Genomic DNA, 21,255 nt, shown 5'->3' with positions numbered 1-21,255 from the left:
CAAATATAATATACAATGAATACATTTCGTGGTGAATCTGTTTTGCTAACCCTCATCATCACTGGAAAAAAGTGAAGACTCTCTACTCTATAGATAAAGAAATGATGAAAGATTGAGCCGAGTGCCTTCCAGAGCCCCTGTGAACAGTCTCATCAATAATGAATCAACGCGACAAGCCCCGAAGCAAACAAGTCAGCCAAGTCTCCCAGAATTCCTCCTCCTCTTAACACGTAAACATTCAAACTGAAAAGTATAAATTCACAGGTTACACAAATAATTCACCTTTTCCCTCTTGTGGACTACACCAAATTCAAGCCATAGACAATCACACCTCCATAGACAAAAGTACCACCACTTTCATGATCAAATTGATACAAAAATTCGGAATATGGAAAACGAAGGCTATGAAGGAGAAGCATAAAAACTTGCATTTCAGCCTAGTGACTAGTGAAGCCATTTCCAATTCCTTCAATGTGTAGAAAATGAGAAGATATTAAGGCAATTAAAAACTTAATTGCCCATCTGATCTGAAGCCACGTGATACTTATGCTCAACTAAATTGGCCTGATCTTGTCTCATAGTTCTTGGCTTTACAATACAGCAAAGTTGTGCCCCATCAAAATAAAACAGCATAAGAAGAACAGCCTAAACCTGTTACTGTTAAAAGATTTTGGCAAACATAAACCCACTGGCATTTTTCTCAAATAACATCCTTCGCAGCTCCCTTTTTTTGACAAACAAGTTGTTTTAAGGAACCAAAGTTTGGCCTTGTTATTGAGAAACGTTTTCATTAGCACGGTATCGTGCCAAATTGAGTGAAGTAACCAGTGCCTTTGAAGGGATGCCTACAACATGGACTGGACCCAATTCTAGGCAGAACACAAATCAAACGTTAACCTAAGATAACCCATTTGACTAGGGCAAATGGATTTCTGAAACCCTCCTAAAAACCATAGTTAAATACATTTCCTATTACTAAAAGTTTTACCCCATTAGCTATTTAACCTCTAGATGTGAAAGAAGTGTGATAAAGACATGGCTTTAAACACTGACCTTTAACATGGAAGTGCTGTATGTGATCAAAATAAGACCGACAAACATTATTATTACACATAAGGATTTATCTACTGAGACAAAGAGACTGCTAAAGCCATATAGCAACAATGCTGGGACACTAAAGCACTTAACATTAACAGAAACTGCTCAGCCTTCAGAGAAACCAATCCTAAATTCTTAATGTATACTCCCCGAGCTCTCTCCTCTACAGAGCTTGGCTCATCACAGCAAATCCAGTCCTGAGCTGAGCCATCGCATGATAAGACACCTACACATTCCTCGATTTAGACGTCTTCTGCAGTTGTTTCTTACAACTCTCGGTTTCCTGCAGTACCACAGATCTCACATCTTATGTAAATTTCTTGACTAACAACCAACGCCCAAGTGGATACCTTTTCAATCAAATTCTGTGCTGCATTAAGAATGAATCTTAACGAAACATTTAAAGGTCTGTGAAAAGACTTTAAAATGTCTATTCACATATCATAAAATATGAATCCAAGCACATCTCTGAAGAACACTGAAATGTTGGGCAGCTGGCTCTTAAGAGCACATGTGTACATAGGTTTATATATTCATTCACATTCGCATTTACTACTTCAAAATATAATGATATTTAAATTAAGAATTCTAACTTAAGATCTGCTGTGTCAGAAAAAAACATCTACTTAAAACGTCAACTGTAACACAAAGCATCTCCTTTAAGATTTTACCTTTGACGACCAGTTTTACATAGCGCCCTCTTGTGTTTCACTAAGGATGCAGACAGCTGTCAACTAAGCAAGTCTGACAGATCCCTATGAACAGTACAAACTAATACTTTTCCAGACTTTTCTTAGCTAGTAGTGAGCAACATAAAAATATGTTCCTGTGTACTTGACTGGTACTTCAAGGAAATGCCTCGCAAAATCAAACACCTGCACCCAATAATGCATTCATTACATTACAATAATGACAATCTCTGATCACCAGTATTAAGTACAGAAGATTGCATGGATTCCTAATGATGCACAAAATCAAAGTGTTCTGAAGCAAGCCACCACCTGTAAGTACTTGTCTCTTTTGATACAGCCAGTGTCAAAAGCAATTTCTAAAAACAACAGACCTGGAATATTTAAAATAATACTGCCTATAAAAAATAATCTGCCACATATTAATGATGTTGTGAAGACAGATCTCAACCTTACATTTGCCTCCCACTCCGACAATACCTACCTCACTGTTTAACCATCCTTAACGAGGACCGTTAGCAGTTGACGTCCAAGACCAATACTATTCATTTAGCGCCAATCCAGTATTTACAAGGCAGGCGCGCAGGTAACTATTCAGCAAACCTTCCCGTGTGAAGAGGTTTGTCATGAACTAGGCCTTAGAAGTGTCAGCCACCCCCCTCTCTCTCTCTCGCACAACACCTAGAAGGACTGTACGTGCCGAGACTCCCAGTATCTGAGCGATTAAACAAAGAGGGAAAAACATCAGCTGCGTGATATGGAGCTGCATTCCAAGACAACAAAGCATCCTGCTTTAAAAATCACGCCTGTTAGAACACGTCTCAGAGGTGAAACCAGATTCATTAATTTCCGTTCATTACAATTCAAGTTACCTACCAGTTCTGCATATGTGGCTGTAACCTGGAAGTTACAAAAAACAGCGTTGGGGTTTTTTAAAGATAAAATATCAAATATTGTACCCCATTGTAGTTGATTTATCTTTTCTGAAACTTCCACGCAATTAAAATAAGTCATGAACGAAGAACATACGATTCCAAATAGTGAAACGCAACAAAGGTCTTATGATCACACCGATGTGTGCAACGTACTGGAAAAAAATGTTTTAATATACTTATAAAACACATATGCAGTAACTTGTCGAAGGAACCCGAACTCGTCTATCACTGCGACAGGTTTCAAGTATTTTTCGAGGAACACCTCGTTATTATGCAAAATGTTTTTTTAAAAAAGCACGATAAAGGGGCACGTGGTTCCATGATTTACTAGTTAATTCATTGTTGCCTCGCACTGGCCTCCTTTACCAGAACTGCAAATAATAAACTAGTTCATACTATACAGTTAAAGCACAATCAATCACTACACAAGGATGCCCAGTGGTATGTAGACGCCATAGTGCAATCGTGTGTTGTCCATCAAAACCCCGTAACCTAACTTAATGTAACATCGTAAGCAAAAATTAATGTTTTTAACAATATTAACTCAATCTTCAGAGTCAAGGGAATGTGCTAAATTCTGACACTGAATCAACGATGAGTAGCTACATGATCACTTTGCTGACATCCTCGACGGTTTTTGACGTAAATAAATGTGTTCCCTATTATATTGTTTCTCAAAGGTCGAAAACATTTGGATTTAGAAATGTCACAATTACATAGTCCGCGGCGCAGTTGACGCCAACACGTAGTAATAATGTATCCAACACCCCCTCTGTTTTCGTTTTTGAAACAGATCTTCTAAACATAGTGTTTACTAATAAAAAATATGTATCAATAAACTCCGGGTATATGATTAAACGCTCGAAATAACGCAAAAAGGAACCATCGTAGACGTTGCAGAAGTATTTTCCTGACCTCCTTAAAATACTAAAAAGCACTAAAAGAAAAAAAAAGGTTTGTCTTAACAATATCTGCCCTAAATTAAAATAAGACTGTGATGCAGCCCTGCTCTGTTCTTCTTCTTGTTTTTTTTAGCGATGGCTTCCCCTAAATGGCATATGTGTTTTGTCTCCTTAATCTTTATGCACCATATTTCTGGGGGAAAAAAATGCAGCACTCAGAAATCCACTCCGTTTTAAAATGGTCACACACGGGCTCCCGACACCATTTTGAGAAGCACCCTCCTTTAACTGGGATGAGGGCACGGAACACATTTTGTAAAAAGTCTACCAAAAAAAAAAGTCAGAACACGGACAATTCCATTGCATTCATTGAACATTTGCATCTCTGTGTATCCCTCAGTGTGTACAGTATCTTCTGCCTGTGTGTTAACGTGATGGAAGGAGAGCACACAACACGATAGCTAATGTCCTATAAGTAATATATTTTTTTTAATTTTTGTAATCGTTATGTCCTTTATCCCCCTCTGACCCCTCAATGCGTGAACCATTTCCATTTCTCATATTTTCCAGTTTGCATGACTGCATTCCAGGTTTGGACACTTAAGAGGGAAAAAAAACGCATTAGCAGGATACACACAGACCATCAACACACAGCGATACTCTCTTACCCGTGGTAATCCAGTTGGATTTATCGACTTTATTCCCAGTTTCCTCTGACTCTTTCCGAGCACTACTGTGTTATGCGTATTCTCCTTTCTCTCTATGAACGCTGGCGGTTTCCTCCTCTCGCTCGCTTTGCTCCAGCGATTTCGGGCTTGCAGTCAGTGTTGGTAACAGAGACACACGCATACACAATGTGGGGGATGGGGATACCGAGAGGCGAGGGAGGGGGGAGAAAGAAGAGGAAAGGGGGGGGCAAGCAAGCAAGCAAATTGGAGGAGGACCTTTTCTCTGTGACGTTAAATTACACGAACAAACAGAGACTGTCCCCCCCTCCCCCTTCTCTGTTCCTTTGCGTATCATGGCGCACACTAGTGACGTTAGTGGTCGTGGACATTGGGGAAACTAGCGCCTTTCAAGCAAATTGCTGTGTGCATCATTTTTAATCAGTGGGACAATGATGTTGAGCTTGTTTTTTTAATATATTACTTTAGTAGTCTTTCTAGGAGTGTTTCAGTGTGACACTGATCTTTTTTTATAGCCTGGGAAATTTCCTCCCCAAGCATGAAATTAGTTCGTTTTGCGACGAACAGCCATGTTATATATGTGTTTCATTTTAATGGCCATTTTGTATTATGTGTCAGAGGATCCATGACGCGGACGTTGATCGTGAAAAAAAGAACCACGTCCCGGGTGGATGTTAGAAGACATTCTGTTCTAGAACAGGGGCTCCATCCCACTCGAGCTTTTTTCCTCATTGAATCCTTCATTGAACTAGTGAACTGCTTGGCTGAAACCTTTGCAAGTTATTTTTTTCTTCGCCAAAGCTGGAAGGGGAAACAGTTAATGGGTTCACGTAAATCGTGTTATTAAGTCAATTAGGGGTTCGGTTATGTGACTGAGAATGAAGAATTAGGATATATAGGACCCAATACTTTTTGTATGTAAAACCTGAAACAGAGTCTAGTAAGGAGGACACAGGGTGTAGACTCTTTCAGTTCACCCCATTTTTGGCCAGATAAGTGATCTACTTAACGTTTTATTGTACTTGAGAGCTGAAACAAATTTTATTAAATTTATTTTATCCATCATCATCATCATCATCAATCTTGGAAGAACGTATACTGCACCAGCGGTCACATCGCTTATGGGTTGTGCTTGCAGTGGTCTTTGCAGGGACAAAATCAATTGAAAAGCAGCCACCCTCTACGGCTAGGTGCGCCAGCACTTCGTAAAGCAGATTGAAAAATAATATTTCTAGCGACCCTTTAAATACGTTTGAAGCAGAGCGCACATATTTGTAATATCTGAAAATACCAAAATGTGGCTGTTAACTATCTCATCCAAACATGACTAATGGGGTCTGTTGCAGAAAAGAAATACTATCAGACTAGAAAGCAAGCGCAGTGCCCAGGTGAGACAAACCCCGACGTTTTCAGATTCAGAGTGGTTATTGGGAGATCATAAACAGTTTATTAGAGCAATCAACTGAACTCATAACACATCGGGCAGATTTTAAGAGACTTAAATCAAGCAGATTTAATCAAGACTTAATACCGTAAAAAAAATCTTCAACATCGTTTAAGAGCAATTCAGTTAATCTAGACGTGAATGTTTTGATTAAGTTTAGCAAAAAAATGCAAAACTGAAGCCACGTTTGACCTGACTCAAAATATTGTGACATAGATATGACGGTAAATTTAGCTTTTTTCAGGCTTTAGAGCCATTACAATAGACCAATATGCGTTATCACCCCTGTGTGGTCAATAACGGAAGCGGATTTTGAGATTTATTTCCTGCAGAGGAATTCACACTGCAACAACAATAGAATCAATTGCCAGTGTGTGTTCTGCACAGAAAATCCACAGTCCCTTTGAGCATATTTAACTTTTGTCTATTTTAGATTTAATTATAAATCCAATAATGACTTCAAAACACACAGAGCGGCGTAAAGTGCACCTTTTTTAAATAAATAATCCAGGTAAGTCTCTATGGTGTTTATTAATCTCATTATTTTTGGCAACGAACGAACGGCTTTGGCAATTTCTACGAGGTCTGAGTGAGCATTTGGTGAGCGTCCTCTTGTGACAGAGATGTGTACTACAAAAGAAAAATCTTCATCACTGTGCTAAAGGCCTAAACCCTTTGATCTCTTTATTTTGGCCCTCTGCCCAGAAATGGATAAACGAGGCAGACAGCCCACAATTTTATTCTCTATAGAGACCTCTAAAGTCTGACCTTTCCGTTTGTTCAGGACATCAGACGTTTGAAATCAAGCAAACCATAGATATCCTGAAAGAATAACCAGATTCACAGCAGGGGACATGAGTCAAGGATACATTTGATAAGCTGCGAGCTGTGGCTGTCTGTGTGTCTTGAGCATGCCACAGATCTGACCGCTGAACAATTAATACCACTTGAATGGCAGCACTGATTACATTAAGACATTACGATATCATACCGACTAGGTGTAGACTCCTTGAAGATTAAATACATAAGTCTTTTATTTTGCAGCACTAAATCTGCAAAAGTTATGGAATATTACAGTAAGATACACATTTAGAGCCTCTTGTGATAAACCCTCTAATATTCTATATCTTTATTATCAACCTCAACACACAAGTTATTTCCAATGATATAAACATCTAGTAATTTAAACTCTCAGGGTAAAAGAGCCCTTTTCGGGGGGGTTTTCTGCAAAAAAGAAGGAATAATAGTTCAGACTGCATGTTCTGCACACTGGAAATGAAATGGTGTGACAGTTTGCTAAAACAGAATAACTGGATTTGTAGTGTTGGAATACTTGGGAGTCTTCAGTGTTTGGTACCTTGTTAAAAAGTGTGGTAAAACTTCATTTACAGTACAACAGCTTCAACATATTGCCTTGTGGACTCCAGTGATGACACAGTCAGGTAGTGTTCTTTCCTTATTTTTGCAGAGCTGCACTCTTGATTTGCCCTAGGTTTTGCTGCACATTGATTGGCCTCTGCTTAGTGTATTCATCATTTTTAAGCTACCTTGACTATAGAAATGGCTCTAAAATGCCCCAATGGAACAAAATAGTAACAGATGAAGTCATCAAGAATGTAGGAACGTGGTCATGTGAGTCCAGTATTTGTGACAACCTGATGAGTCATTTGAATTGTATTAGTCAGGGATTTACAACATAAGAGCTTAATGACCCAACCTTACAAGACTTGTCTTCTTTCTGTATCTCAGGTGGTCTCTACTGCACATACAGTGCATGCTGGGATTTGTATTTGTTTAAAATTACTTAACTTCATCTTCATATCTTTCATAGTCACGTCTTTGTTTTCCATTTACTGTAAGTTCCATTTTATTTCCAAACCTAATAGCCTACAAAGCCTTAAACAAAAATACACTCTGAGTTACATCTATATAAGTAACTTCTAATATAAAATGCAATTTTAAGAATGCCTAACACTTTCCATAGATTGAGTGCTAATTTAAAGTCAATTTGATTCACTGTTTCATTTATTTCATGTTCCATACCAAGGTCATGTGCTTCAGGTTAACATCCAATGCACAGAGGCATTTACCACATCTACCTACCAAAATATTTTACATCAACACGCAGTCAGTGCATTAGTAAAAATGAGAAATGGCCCAGCCTCTCCCAAAACAAATGTATTGTAAAAGCATTGAAATAAAGTATGTCTAAATTGGGGCTGAAATATATGACATTATTGTTCGAATGCTTTTAGGTTTAGTGTGTATGATCTACGGTTAGCGAGGAAATCTGAATGGAAGCTCTAAACAAAACAGACGTTGGTTCTAAATCTGGAACTTGCGGAGGAAGACCAGGGCTGTTTGTGCAGGAAAGTTCCAGGCTTTTCTCAATGTCCACAGGCTAATGCAGGTCACTAATCCCGCATTATCCCACGTGTCAGCAGCGAGATTAAAGGGACATCGCCTCAGAGAGACCCAGAAGAAAACAAAGAGTCGCAGTCCTTCCTTCTCTTGGGCCATTTCCCTAATTAGCAGAACTGTGCAACCAGGGAGCAAAACCCTAGAATAGTCATCAACATCAAAAGGAGATCTTCCCGACACGTTTCCCACTGTTCATCGTCACACTTTAAAGCCAACGTTGGGTATAATTTCCCCAAATGGCTCTCATGAGGTCAGGATGGCTTTGGAGACAAAGTAAGTAGTCATTTATTTTATCGTTAACTGTCTTAACCGCTTTGATTAGTTTTCCTCTAGCTGAAGTGTTTGATGCTTAATTAACAACAGGGGACAGAACATTATTGCTCTACAAGCTATAAGAAAACATGAAGTAGTACCACAAAAAGAAATAGAACATAAAGTTCAGATAATGTAAAACAACTCGTATAGAGAACTCTATACTCTATCAGTGCGGCACATGATACCAAACATAAGGGGTTTTTAAAAACCAAAAATAAGAATATCGTTTTTGAAAATTTCATTCATGTAAATTTTCTAAACAAAGGTAAAGGCTGACACAAGATATGTTTTGTAAGGATGAATTATATACTGACAGTCAATCTAAACACATCACGTGCTATTGGTTCCAGTACACATTTGTTACATATTGTAATGCCTCTTAATACAAACAAAGTTACAGTAGTTATATAATGAAAGGATGTGAATCAGAAAATATCAGTCATACTACTTTTGTTATTCCTATAATGGTCATGAAAATTCAGTCATCATAGGATGAGTATTTTGTTATAACCTTGGGAAGGGTGATAGCTCCATTAAGTTTAAAGGAATGTAAAAAATGAGGGTCATCAGTTATGAAACCGACACCCTTATGACCTGATGCTAATCCTATTACTTATTTGTGACAAAGACTGAAGAAAAATAATAAAGGAGGAAGCCAGCCAGCAACATCACCCAAAGGGATGGAGATTACGTAATTTTAGTCATTTATCAAGAAATAGACTAGTGTGTGGCACGATTGACGCAGTGGTTAGCATTGCTGCCTTGTAGCACTGGGACCCTGGGTTCAATTCCTGGGTTTCTATCTGGGTGGAGTTTGTATGTTCAGCCCGTGATTGTGTGGGTTTCCTGCAGGTGCTGTTATTTTCTTCCACAGTCCTTAGACTTACTGTCAGTTTAACCATTGTCCCTGGGGTGTCTACCTGCCCTGCGATGGACTGGCGTCCTGCCCAAGGTGTATCCCGCCTTGCTCCCATTGCCTGCTGGGATTGGCTCCAGTTCCCCCTCAACCCTGAGCTGGATAAAACCGATGGAAAGATGTGTCTCACGCCCAAGCAGCAGGCTTTCAGCCGATGGCTTTGTCACCGGCACACATGGATAATTACTCAGAAGTTGACAGCATTACCTGCGTTCTTCTTCAAGGTTCCGTGCTCCGGCGCTGGAAGAAAAACTGGTTCGACTTGTGGGTGGACGGAAACCTGCTGTATTACGAAGACGAGAGCCGGAGAGACTATGAGAACAGGGTCCGCTTAAAGCATAAATGTGTCGCTGTTAAGGCTGGACTTGAATGTGCAGGTAAGATACGCACAGCCGATCCTCAAATCCTCTGTCTTAACTACGCTTATTTCTTTCAGGAAAATCTTAGTAGCTTCTCAATATTGAAACAGAAAAAAAGAACATATATAAGGAAAAATCATACATTAGAAACAATTAAAAAATGACCAAAGCAAAAGAAAATTAATGAAGCAGATAAATAACAGAGTGTCTTGCGCTCTGTATACCTTAAATAGTACCTAATTTATTCTAGCTCAGAAACACTTGCCTATTTCCAATTATACCTGACAGTCATTAGGGACTCAAGCCAAGAAAACCAGCCACATTTTAAGAAAAATTACTTTTCATTTCCACTCACTGTTGCACTCAGTCTTTCTAAATGGAGAGCTTTAAAAATCTTAGTGTACCACTGATAGATATTGGACCGTCTTCGACCCAATTAATTAGAATACATTTTCAAGCAACAAAGTACTTTTTTTCTAGGAGGCATACTGGTCACAGTTATCCATATCCATCAACGCATTGAGATAAATACATTCTGGTAATGGCTGCAGCATTGCAGAGCCTATTGCAGGTATAGGGCATGAGGCAAGTTAGCACATCCTGGATGGGACACCAGTCTATTGCAGGGCTCACATACACACACAGGGACAGACAATATAGAGACATTTATCGACCTAATTTACTAGTCAGTCTGTATTTAGACCATAGGCGAAAGCAGGAACACCTGGAGAAAAACCATGCCAACACAGTAGAACATGCAAACTCCACACACAGGGTGCCAAAACAAATTAAGGTTGCTAAAGGTAACAGTACTTCCCACCATCCACTCTGTTTCCATATATAGATGCACTACTAAATACAAAAAAAAACATCTAAGAGATGGTAATGATATATTTTATAAAATATATAGATTATATATATTGATTGTCACATGCTGCACTTCTTTCTTGGATTCAATATGTGTCCAATAAATCAAGCTCTTCAGAGTACAATAGAAACGTTTGTTTGGAGGGACACTGTTTTCTGTCTTGGCCCGAGCACTGCCTTCAGTCCTCGGAGATCCATGGTATGAAACCTGATGTTGGCTTTCGTTGTTGGCGAAAGTGGAGAATTGTAATAGACCAGGCCACTCCCTCACCTGTCCACATGCCCGTGCCAGGTGTGGACCCTCCGGAGGGCAGGCCAAGGGAATGCCTGGTACTGGTGTACCTGAAGGACGGCTCCAGGCTGGCGCTGTGTGCTGACAGCGAAGACGAGGCGCTGTAAGTGCTCCTGATCTACGACTTCCTGACAGGAAACAGACAGACTGAAACAGGTTCACCTGACAGAATCACGTTGCTTAGGATTATGTGTGTCTTACCTTGACAGCAAAAGCCTTCTTAGGTCCCCTGTGCTGTAGTTACCAAATTCATTTAATTCAATGCAGTTTTGGCTTCATTTGTCGTCTTGCCTTGAGATATTTTTTGGATTTTATTGTTCACAGAGCATGGAAGCTGGCGCTGCTAGAAGCCAGGAGAAATCCGGTAAGAATTGGCTTTTTCTTTCCTTGATGAACATTATGACTGTAGAGGCTGTATTATGTACTCTAGGTCAGAGATCTTCAGTTTTGATCCTGGAAAGCTGGTGAGTCTGCAAGTATCCCAGGTCTCTTTATGGCAGCAGTGCCTGAAAAACTAGAAGAAGCCTTTCAACTGGTCCAGTCAAGCCAGTAACCAGCTGATTTAGTTCATCATGAGTTGGGCTGGAATAAAAACATGCAGGGACTGTGGCCCTCCAGGACTATGATTAGACACCCCTGCTCAAGATGCTTTATTATTCTAGATATTTGTCTTTATAGTGAATTACATGGATTTCCATTCTTTCTACTACGGTGTCCAGTCACACAGAATTTCAGATGCACTGTCTTGGCATCTCAGTTTAAATCACAGATACAAACGATACCGTGATACTGTAGATCATACATTTTCAGAGATGACTTTATGAAGAGAGGCACAAAGAAAAACAACTCAATTCCGAACTATTGAACTTGACATTTTCCTAATTGACAACTATTTTTCTTTGCCCTTCCATCTTTTGGAATTACTATTTATGATCAGTTTGGCTCTACTGCTTTAACCCTTGTACCACCCCAGTGGTTATCAGGACTTTCATGTGTAGCTCTTAAAAACCCATTTTACCCATTGTGGCAAACCTGCATAGTGTTTTGTGTTTTACAAAATGTTATCATGTCTTTATCATGGTGTATCTCTGTAAACGTCTGTAAGTGGATCAAGAAATTACAGAGTACAATATGATGTCTCAGTCACAAGGCTGAGGATGTTGCTTTGTAGCTCCTGCGCATAGGCTGCTAGGATCAGGAAAGTGTGTGCCTGTCTTGGGCCTCTCCTCTTGTGGGTCCATGCCAAGCAGCCACTGCTCCTTGCCAGACTCTTTTCGGTGCAGAGCACTCACAATCTATCAAGCCTCCCATTAGCGTGAAAACACCTTGATGGCAACCCCTCAGGCATGCAGTTACACGGACCAGTCATTCTGGGAAAGCTGTACAGTTCATGAAGAAAAAAAAAGGTTCTGGCAACATGGGTACATCACAGGAGCACTGAAGGACGCGATAATTATGCTACAGATTCAGCAGTTTAGGGAGCAATATGATCACAGGCTTTCTGGAACAAAAGGCTCAGCAACTGTGCAAATACTGACACAGAAAGGTGTGCATGGCCATATTGAAGCTTTCCCGGTTATATCTGATTGGAGACACTGCCATATTATGATTTATTCCAGAGCTGTACAGCATGATCACAGAATTATGTTTTTGTAAATCCGAATTTCACTGTTAATAACAGCTATTTTCTCTACTGTACTGTCAACTGTGAGTGGGGGATACACTGCGGTGTGATGGGTACGTCTCTGGACCGCCGGGTTATGGGTTCAAGTCCCTGCTGTAGACACTGCTGTTGTACCTGGGTGAGATACTTTACCCCAGTTGCTCCAGTTCTCCCAGCTGTGTTTGGGGGAGGGGAGTCACGTCCTCTCAGTCTGCTTATTGCCACGGAAACAGGAACATGCTCAGGCCCAATGAGCTGATGTGGCTCAGGTATGGAAATTACCTTCTCTACCTACTGCCTGGTGTACACATCCTTCAGCATACAGTAATTTGCCAAGACCATTGAGCCATGTATTCTCTATCTGTGTTTTAGTTTAATGGCATAACTTTAGAAAATGTGGGTTGTGAAGTTTCAACAACAATATGTCAAAGGTAGTACTGGGACCACAGATCAATTTCATCATTAAGAAAAAATAATGGTTTCCTCAGCCTACTGGAGTCTTATCAACAGCCACTGGCTTGTGAGCTACTGTATTTTACAGCACTATGTGAGTGAGGTGTGGCGTTTCTGATTAATGTCCCCATTGCTGTAAGTCAGGTCTAATAAGAACAACTAGAAATTAAATCGCCCCACCCCCTCCACAGTGTGGGAGGCCCATTGAAGCTTATCGTGATCAGCTCTGATTGCGCGTTCATCATGATTAATAGGGGAATGAGTCTGTAATGAGTCTGTAATGCAGCGGGGTGGGACACTGGGACATCCGAGAGTGTGATACATACTGCTGCATGTGTCTGCTCTCAGCTTTTTTCAGACTTCACTTTGGATGTCAAGACATTTGGATATGGTCCTCTGGATAAATTCTGAACCATTTAGGTCAAAGAGTTAACTGACAAGGTGCAAACCTGGTTTAAACAATGTTTCTGCTCCTTGCTCCTGTCTGAAAACATATCAGTGCGTGTCTTCCTTAATTGGATCTGTTCAAAAGATGTAAATCTGAATTAAATCATAAGTAATCTTTTAATGGTGAAATAGCTTATACATTTGAGAAATTAAGAGGTACTGTGACTTCACAATCAAGAGCTCCTGGCCTCTCTTTCCTTATCTTCCATCTTTAAACCTTTTCTGTCAGAGAAGAATACCAACAGCTCAAGCTGTATTACATCAAAGGAATGCACTAATGTCTTCGAGAAGACCATCTGTTCTCTGTGACATTTAAATAATTACTTAAAATAGGAGGTAGCTGCTGGATTTAAGTTCATTTCTGAGCCTGACTCAGAAGTGTAATTTTGACAATTGGTGTGATTCGCACTGTGCCTCTGAGACTTGTAATGTTTTTAATTAAATTCCTCTTCTAATGAATAATTCACGATTCCTCGTATATATAAAAAATCTGCTCTTGTACTTAATTACTGAGTGTAGTTGCTTATTTGAGCTTACGTGTGAAAGCTCTCTATCTAGTTCTAATATAATGTCTCTAAGGAGCAGGGCATTTAATTTGTGTCAGTGTGGCTGACACACAGCCTAAGGTAATGCCCCAAGCTAAGAGTGTGTGGAAACTGGCAGTAAATTCATAGCAATGTTTTACTGCAACTTTGGTTGTTTTTCCCTGGTAGTTTTAAATAATTTACCAATATACATCATCCTTTAAGTATCCTGAATGCAAAAAGGAAAAAAACTGTTTGCTGTTTAAAATCAGGGAAATGGAGCATAGCTATCACTAACATAAAGGAAATAAAGGGTAAAGTTACTGTACATGGGCTAAGTGCTTCACCTGTCTCGGGTTAACTCAGCAGTTTTTCACAACCCAAAGAAAAGGAGTTGCTGGCAGGTGGTGTGGAGAACAGTGGAAAGTTCTGCTGTGTCCCCGTTAATGTGTTGATCAAGCTGTGTACTGTCGCGCTGAAGTCCAGTGCCCCTGGGCAGTGTGCTATCATTGAGCTATCCCTTCCCTTTCCAGCTCGTTATAGCCCAGTAAAGACAAGGGGGTCAGACCAGAGGCAGTTTTACAGAGGGAAGCGTGGAATCGATTTATTTTTCTTTTCTATCCCTACACGGCATGTGTGCCCATTGCTGTGGGCACAAAATCTTTTAAGAATATTGAGGACTACCTCATGTTGCTGGTATGACAGTCTGCAGGTCTGTGGCAGGCAGACGTGTCATCAACAACTATGACTGTATCAGCTAGAAACTCTTCAGAGTATCAGAGCTGGAATCATTTACAATGGAAAGACAAATGAAACAAACAGTAAAACAAACTCTGACTTCACTAGCAGAGACAAAGGTTAAGCTATTTTAAGTGTTCAGCAATGTACAATAACAAGCAAATCATATTTTCTAACCTTCAAAATTCTGAGACAGAAGAATAAATCAATATGTGTTGGATGCTAGACAAGAATGGAACTGGTTGATTGCTGTATCTCACCAACAGAGGTCACTGGAGATCTCAGTTCAGGATAGATTCTGAATTGAAGACATTGAAGACGATGAAATGTCTAGGCTTTTCCTCCAACCATTTCAAACTCTAACCCTATATTTGTTAGTCGTCTAATGTCCTGATTCATTTTGAGATTGCAAAATTCAACAGTCCTATTTCTGTATTCCTGCAATTAAATCCATTTCCAAATCCACTGTGCTGTAATGAAATTGTGGTGTCCTGTGGGGCCCTAAAAAGGAAAATAGTTCCTGAATTTTTGTTCAATACATTACATCTGCGTTGCTTATGTTGAGAAATGCTACACCACAGGTTGGTTTTTAATATTTATTGTTTGCTGTAGCTGTATTTCAGCAATGTTGTCATAGAACAAAAAGATGATCATCTCAATGCAGAGCTTGAATTCCTTCTATAAAAGACTAAGACTAAGCTTTCTGACTTCTTTGTCTCCCTAGGTGTACACTTATGATCCTTATGATGACTCTTACCACACCGTCCCTCTGGACAGTCACAATGCTGTCTACATCAGCCCTGCATACCCAGGATATGGCTATGGAGGTATCTCAACATCCTCTCTTATTTTTGCGGTGTGTCAGGCTGTTACAACTTCAGAAATCAAAAGGCTGGAGTATTAGTTCACAGAGGCTTTGTGCTTTTGAACTCGGCAGAATCACGCCAAAGCGCTTCATTGAGAGAGATTGCGCAATTGAAATGAAAATGAAGCACACCAGAAAAACAAACATCAGCACTGGATTGGCTGACGTTATTCTTTTAACCTGTTAAATACGTTTACCTTACTCTCTCTCATGCTCCTTCCCTGAAGATGTCAATTTCTTTCATATCTTTTAACGAGATATACCTTAAACCTTACCCTTCGTGCTCATCCATGCCTGAATACTAGTCATGGACTATCTACTGAATTTTATATTAGGGTCAGTATTATTCACGACACCTAATGCTACAAGAATATAATATGTCTTCTGGGATTGGGAAAGCACTTGTTGATAACCATTGTCACCCTAAGCCTCATTTACTCTCATATCTTTTAAGCACATAAGACTGGTTAAAAATGAGTGGTGGCTTTTGGCCCATCTAACTCATTTGTTAGTAGATAATTAACCCAAGGCTCTCATCCAGCCATTTTTTGAAAGACTGCAGGGTATCGGTTTCAACCACATGGCTGGGCTGTTCCACACTCCCACAACTCTTTGTGTAACAGGAATGCAAGAATGGCTACAAGGGCTTAAGAACAGTTTCTGACATAACGGCTCATGTCCTCCCTCCCTCCACCTGCAGGCCCTCAGCACGTGCTGGTTCACAGCGACCCCTGTGAAGGCATTGGGACGCAGGTGGCTCTGGGGCTGCTGGCTGGCATGGCCACCGGGGCGGCACTGCGCTCTCTGATGTGGATGCCATTCTGGTTTTGTTGACGAGATCGTCATGGCGAGAGGCTACAGTAAAGCACCTTCACTGGCCAGCTACTTCTACGGCAACCCCTCACAAATGGCTGTCAGGGCTGTTAAAAACTCTTAGATCACAACAAAAGGGACATTTTTAACTAAGAAAACCATGACTTAGGAAACACTGGAACACAGAGCAGCTTCTACCAAAGCTTCGTAGTTGTTAGATGAGGAAGAATGTCTTTTTGTGGTGTTAAACAATGATATCCTTGTGAGGTTGTTTTCAGAACCTGGAAACAGTTTGACTTCCTTTGTAAAGGTTTACAGTGAACTCAAAATAAAGCACGGAGAAGCATGATAAAGCATGAAACAACAAAAAAAAGATGGGAAAACTATAAACATATTCTGCCAGCAGTACACACTTCATGTAGGTAATTACAAGACAAAGCAGATTTCTAAATGAGAGGCATTAAAAGCACAACAAAAAAGTATTTGAACCAAACCTCTTGTGCTACACTCACAATTATTGGGCTACAGTTTCATTACTTTAAATTTGAAGAATAATAATCTGAATATAGACAATAAATATTTCTAAAGACCCCCGATATACAGTTTACAAAATTATATGATGGATTCAAACACATGCAAAAATTGTGCTTATTAAAGCAAGGAGAAGCCATATGTACTGTATATTTGCGATAATTTCTGTATTGTGAGTTTCACAACAAAGCATTATTACAATAAAGGCTGTCAAAAAAACTTTAGGGCTGTTTCTGTTGTACAGAGTGTTTTAATCAATGAAACTAGGCTTGTTTTTGTTCAATTTCTCACAGACCATTAGTCATGTGACAGAGCAGTTTTAACTACCAATTGGAGGGATTTAAAAAAAATCACTTAGGTTGTCAGGTAAACAGATGTTCAAACCACTCAAAAATATTTTCATAGAAGTTTCAGATGCCCATGTAAAGAGAGTTTTTGTGTCTGTTTTTAAAAAATGTCTGGCATTTTCTCACCAATTTGACATTTGTGAAAAACTGGCCTCTGTCTCAGACCAGGACAGATCTAGACGTGTGCAGCATTCACATGCACATACGGACACTGCCCGACTGCTTTTCACGATCTAGGGATAGATTTTAAGTGAATTATTTAATTGATTCCTTAGAAACCAGGAAGGCCTCATGACAACTTATTAAAAAGAAGCTTTTTAAACATTTTTAAACACTCCAGCAGTAGCTCTGGCGGAGAGAATGTGTCGTCCTTTGGATAATAAAGCTTCCTTCTTTGTTTACTGTCCCTCCATCTGGTGGTGAATCCCAGAAGGCTCTGCCTGCGGAGGGACAGCGGACTGTTAGAGCAGAGCAGGGTCTCAAGCCCAGCAGGATCACTCACAGCTGCACCTCAATTGTAATGACTCACTGACGAGGAAAGATATTGCATTCAATGTCCATTTTCTACCAGATTTGAGCCACTGTCTCTTCACTTACAGGAGTTTGCTCTCAAATGCTTTAGCCTTTAGAACTCTGTCATGAATCACTCTAAATGCACGTGAAAGATGAGGCTTCTGAGTACCTTATTCAAGACAGCCCCAGATGACATTTTGTTCTCAGACTTTATATACAGATGACACTCTAACAAAATCATATTTTCACGCAGCTCGATTAGAAATAAACCACAAACTATTGGATGGTTACAGGTTAATTCAGGTTGTTACAATTTGTGATAAACGTGAGTCTCAGAAATGGGAAATAAAAATCAACCACCAAGTTTTAAGATGCCAAAATCACATTCCACTGTGTAACTGCAATATGACTGCAGACAGTTTAGCCCTCAGGCTAACTGAACATAGTGGCATTAAGCTCATCTATCTGGTAGCCAATTTTCAAGTGTTTAGCCCAAGTTCATAGACTATATTTAGAAAAACCGTTCTCCAAAAACCTCGGTTGTACTACATGACATGACGTTTATTAGCCACTAGAGGGAGATAACAACTATAGAACAATTAATGTAACGCTACCAATACATAGGTTAAAAAGGAGCATATTCACATCGACATTCACTCATCTGTCCATTTTCAATCCACTGTCCTACTGTCTATCACGTTTTTGCCCAATTAAACAATTTTAATTCATTTTTAATTATGTCAAAGCTCTTAGGCTCCAGGATCAATTCTGGCTTGTTCAGTATCTGCATGTTCTCCTTGTGTTTGTGTGGCTTCGTGCTCAGTCCTCCTGTTTACACAGACCTCCCAAAGACACATTTGCAATGTTAATTAGTGTTTCTAAATTAGTGTGCTTTGTGACTGTCGGTGCCCTGTGATGGACTGGTGTACCATCCAGGGTATGGTCCTGCCTTGTACCCTATGCATTTGGGATAAGATGCAGGTTGCTGTGACCCCAAGTGAATTTTTGATAATCGAAAGAAAAGGAAAAATAGAAATTCTCCTGGATGCATTATTCCTATAATTGCCGTACAGAATTCAAAGCAATTTAAAGACGTTTACTTGCTGCACTGCCAACCCATGGTGACTAATTCAGCAATCAAATAAAGTCCTGGCACTGGCCTTGTACGGAAATATGATACAGTATTTTAGTAGCTGACAATAAAAAATAATTACCACTTCAAATACGACAGCAATGAAGGTGCACAATTATATATTAATATGCAATTGCTGATTGCATCTCAAGCAGCCAACTCGTAAGTACTGTAATTAGTGCTTTATAGTCATACTCTGTAACTCCAGTCTTGCTAAATACAGCATGGTTCTTATGGAAAACTTAGAAATGAACCTAGAAGGGTCTGTGAAATACATCTGACAGTAAAAGGTTAAGATCGAGGACAGGTGTGCAGATATGAATGAAAGTTCTTAAGGAATTCTTACGTCTTGGCCAACTGGAGTGGCTGTAACTCACACACCGACACAGCTAAAAGGAATTAATTTCCAGTGTGTTCATAATAATTATAAATAATTCCTTACACATATTTTTTGGACCCTCTACTCAAAGTGCTTTACAGGAAATGGGGACTCCCCTCCACCACCACCACCAGTGTGACGGCAGCCATAGCACACCAGTACGCTCCCCACACACCAGCTATCAGTGGGGAGATTCATGTATTATAGGTTAGTGAGAAGTTATTGGAAAAAGCGCGATCAAACAGACTAGCAGGAAAGATGAAACTGACTCAATGTGCTCCAACACCTGGCAGCATGGATGAGCTGACGAGCAGCTGTGTAAGAACAGCACCCACCAGTCAGACAGCGCAGCTCTTCTCCTTTCAGAGCAGTCAAGTTCCCCTCCCCTTCCCTCTGACTGAGCCAGCCAGGGCATCCCTGGCGCTGCACGACTGCACACACACCCACACCGCCACGCAGACACAAACGCTTCGCAGCTCCCAGGCTGTGCTGTCCAGCCCAGCTCAGCTCAGCCCAACTCAGCCCAGCCCAGCTCAACTCAGCCCGTGATTTTCACTGCCTCACCCCTCCCCAGCTTCCCCGCTGCTGTCATTGTCTGAACTCTGCTGAGCTCCCTCCACTAATTGCCTCTCAAAATTCGTCTGGCAGGCTGTTCGTGTCTGTTCCACCTTTCTATTTTTGGCCACTTTTAAAGATGCTCGGCAGAGGGGCGAAAATATAAAACTTCAGAAACATTTCTTTGAACCATACATCCGCTACTTTCGACATTAGAAGATAGGATGTTACTAAAGCTGGCTTGAGAGTAGCGAGTTAAACATTTTGCAGGGTGTTTCTCACTGTGTTGCCAGATTTATAGTTCAGGCAATTTTAGTGTTTTAAAAAAGAAATGTTGACATTAGAGATGTTACCCCAGCATCCAGGCCAAATTTCCCCCTGGCCTTTACCAGTCATGGCCTCCTAATAAGCCCCATCAATGAACTGGCTTCATCACTCTGCTCTCCCCACTGATAGCTGATGTGTGGTGAGCATTCTGGTGCACTTTGGCTGCCGTCGCATCATCCAGGTGGGGCTGCACACTGGCGGTGGAGGGGAGTCCCCATTACCTGTAAAGCGCTTTGAGTGGAGTGTCCAGAAAAGCGCTATATAAGTGTTAGCAATTATTATTATTGTTATTAAGATCTAGCAACCAATAAGAAAACCATAGCCTAAGGCTTATCTCACTGTACCACAATTTTAAGGACTGTCAGAAATCTCAGCTACTGCCTATAACAACAGACAGAAGCCTTATCTCATTCATAACGTTCTGTCAGCCATTAACACTAAACCACTGCACTTTTTAGTTAAGAGCCAGCAGGCAAAGGAAGTTTCCCCTGGTCAGCTGGTCATTTAAACGTCCTCAGAATAATGCAGCCACAGCTCTAGAAGTTCATCTTGCATTTAATCTGGGCCCTACCATTCTGTCGACTGGTAACAAGGATTTTTACAAGATGGTGTATTAACAAGGATTTTTAAAAGATGGTGTATTAATTTAGACAACCTGCTAACACAGGGACAGTGTCTCATTACTTTAAATTAGCTACAGTTCTTAACAGCCGTACCAAACGACTTGAAGACATTACTAATGATTCAGATGAAGAAGCAAGATATCATAGTCTTAATGAATGTCTGGATTATGATTTGAGAGATTTTTTTTTCATCCTCCTACCCAGGCCAATGATATAATAGACACTATCCTAGCATGTCTAGGGGGATTCAGTGGTCTGAATCGTCTGTCAGCCCTTTTAAAATGCAAACTGAGGAACATTCTTCAGTCTAGACAACTCTTTAATCAATTGTAGCTCATGACTCAGAACATATAAAATTAAAAGTTAATAAGACAGTGACAAAGACAATTCAAGTATGCACGGGGGAAATAAACTCAACACT

General features: G+C 40.2%; 2 protein-coding genes across 6 annotated transcripts in view; one reads left to right on the top strand and one right to left on the bottom strand.

Moving 5' to 3' along the window:
* fam168a (family with sequence similarity 168 member A) overlaps positions 1–4,480 on the bottom strand; it is a 67,762-nt gene extending 63,282 nt beyond the window's left edge. For 2 of the 5 annotated variants that reach the window (XM_088920240.1, XM_088920243.1), the window contains exon 1: positions 4,293–4,401. The gene's annotated coding sequence lies outside the window, so the exon portion shown is untranslated. Of the gene's footprint in view, positions 1–4,292 lie in introns of all 5 variants that reach the window. The other 3 variants (XM_088920242.1, XM_088920241.1, XM_088920244.1) reach the window with 3 other exon arrangements.
* Positions 4,481–5,569: 1,089 nt separating this feature from the next.
* On the top strand, positions 5,570–17,110 carry plekhb1 (pleckstrin homology domain containing B1). Its single transcript, XM_088920239.1, has 7 exons — positions 5,570–5,698; positions 8,199–8,448; positions 9,631–9,783; positions 10,925–11,027; positions 11,249–11,288; positions 15,474–15,576; positions 16,315–17,110. The coding sequence occupies exons 2-7, from the start codon at positions 8,412–8,414 to the stop codon at positions 16,446–16,448; spliced, it is 570 nt and encodes a 189-aa protein (XP_088776365.1). The 5' UTR covers positions 5,570–5,698; positions 8,199–8,411; the 3' UTR covers positions 16,449–17,110.
* Positions 17,111–21,255: the final 4,145 nt, after the last annotated feature.

This window comes from Atractosteus spatula, chromosome 7 (assembly GCF_055471065.1).
Source record: "Atractosteus spatula isolate fAtrSpa1 chromosome 7, fAtrSpa1.hap1, whole genome shotgun sequence".
In the NCBI taxonomy this organism is placed as follows: Eukaryota; Metazoa; Chordata; class Actinopteri; order Semionotiformes; family Lepisosteidae; genus Atractosteus; species Atractosteus spatula.
Note: the sequence above shows the minus strand (reverse complement) of the source record. Positions and strands in the feature narration are given on the sequence as shown.

What these genes read in the sequence shown, in the direction of transcription:
- plekhb1 (XM_088920239.1), top strand. Translation starts at nt 8,412, where the DNA reads ATGGCTCTCATGAGGTCAGGATGGCTTTGGAGACAAA. An exon ending in GACAGCGAAGACGAGGCGCT is followed by an intron (nt 11,028 to 11,248) that starts GTAAGTGCTCCT and finishes TATTGTTCACAG; the next exon opens with AGCATGGAAGCTGGCGCTGC. An exon ending in TAGAAGCCAGGAGAAATCCG is followed by an intron (nt 11,289 to 15,473) that starts GTAAGAATTGGC and finishes TTGTCTCCCTAG; the next exon opens with GTGTACACTTATGATCCTTA.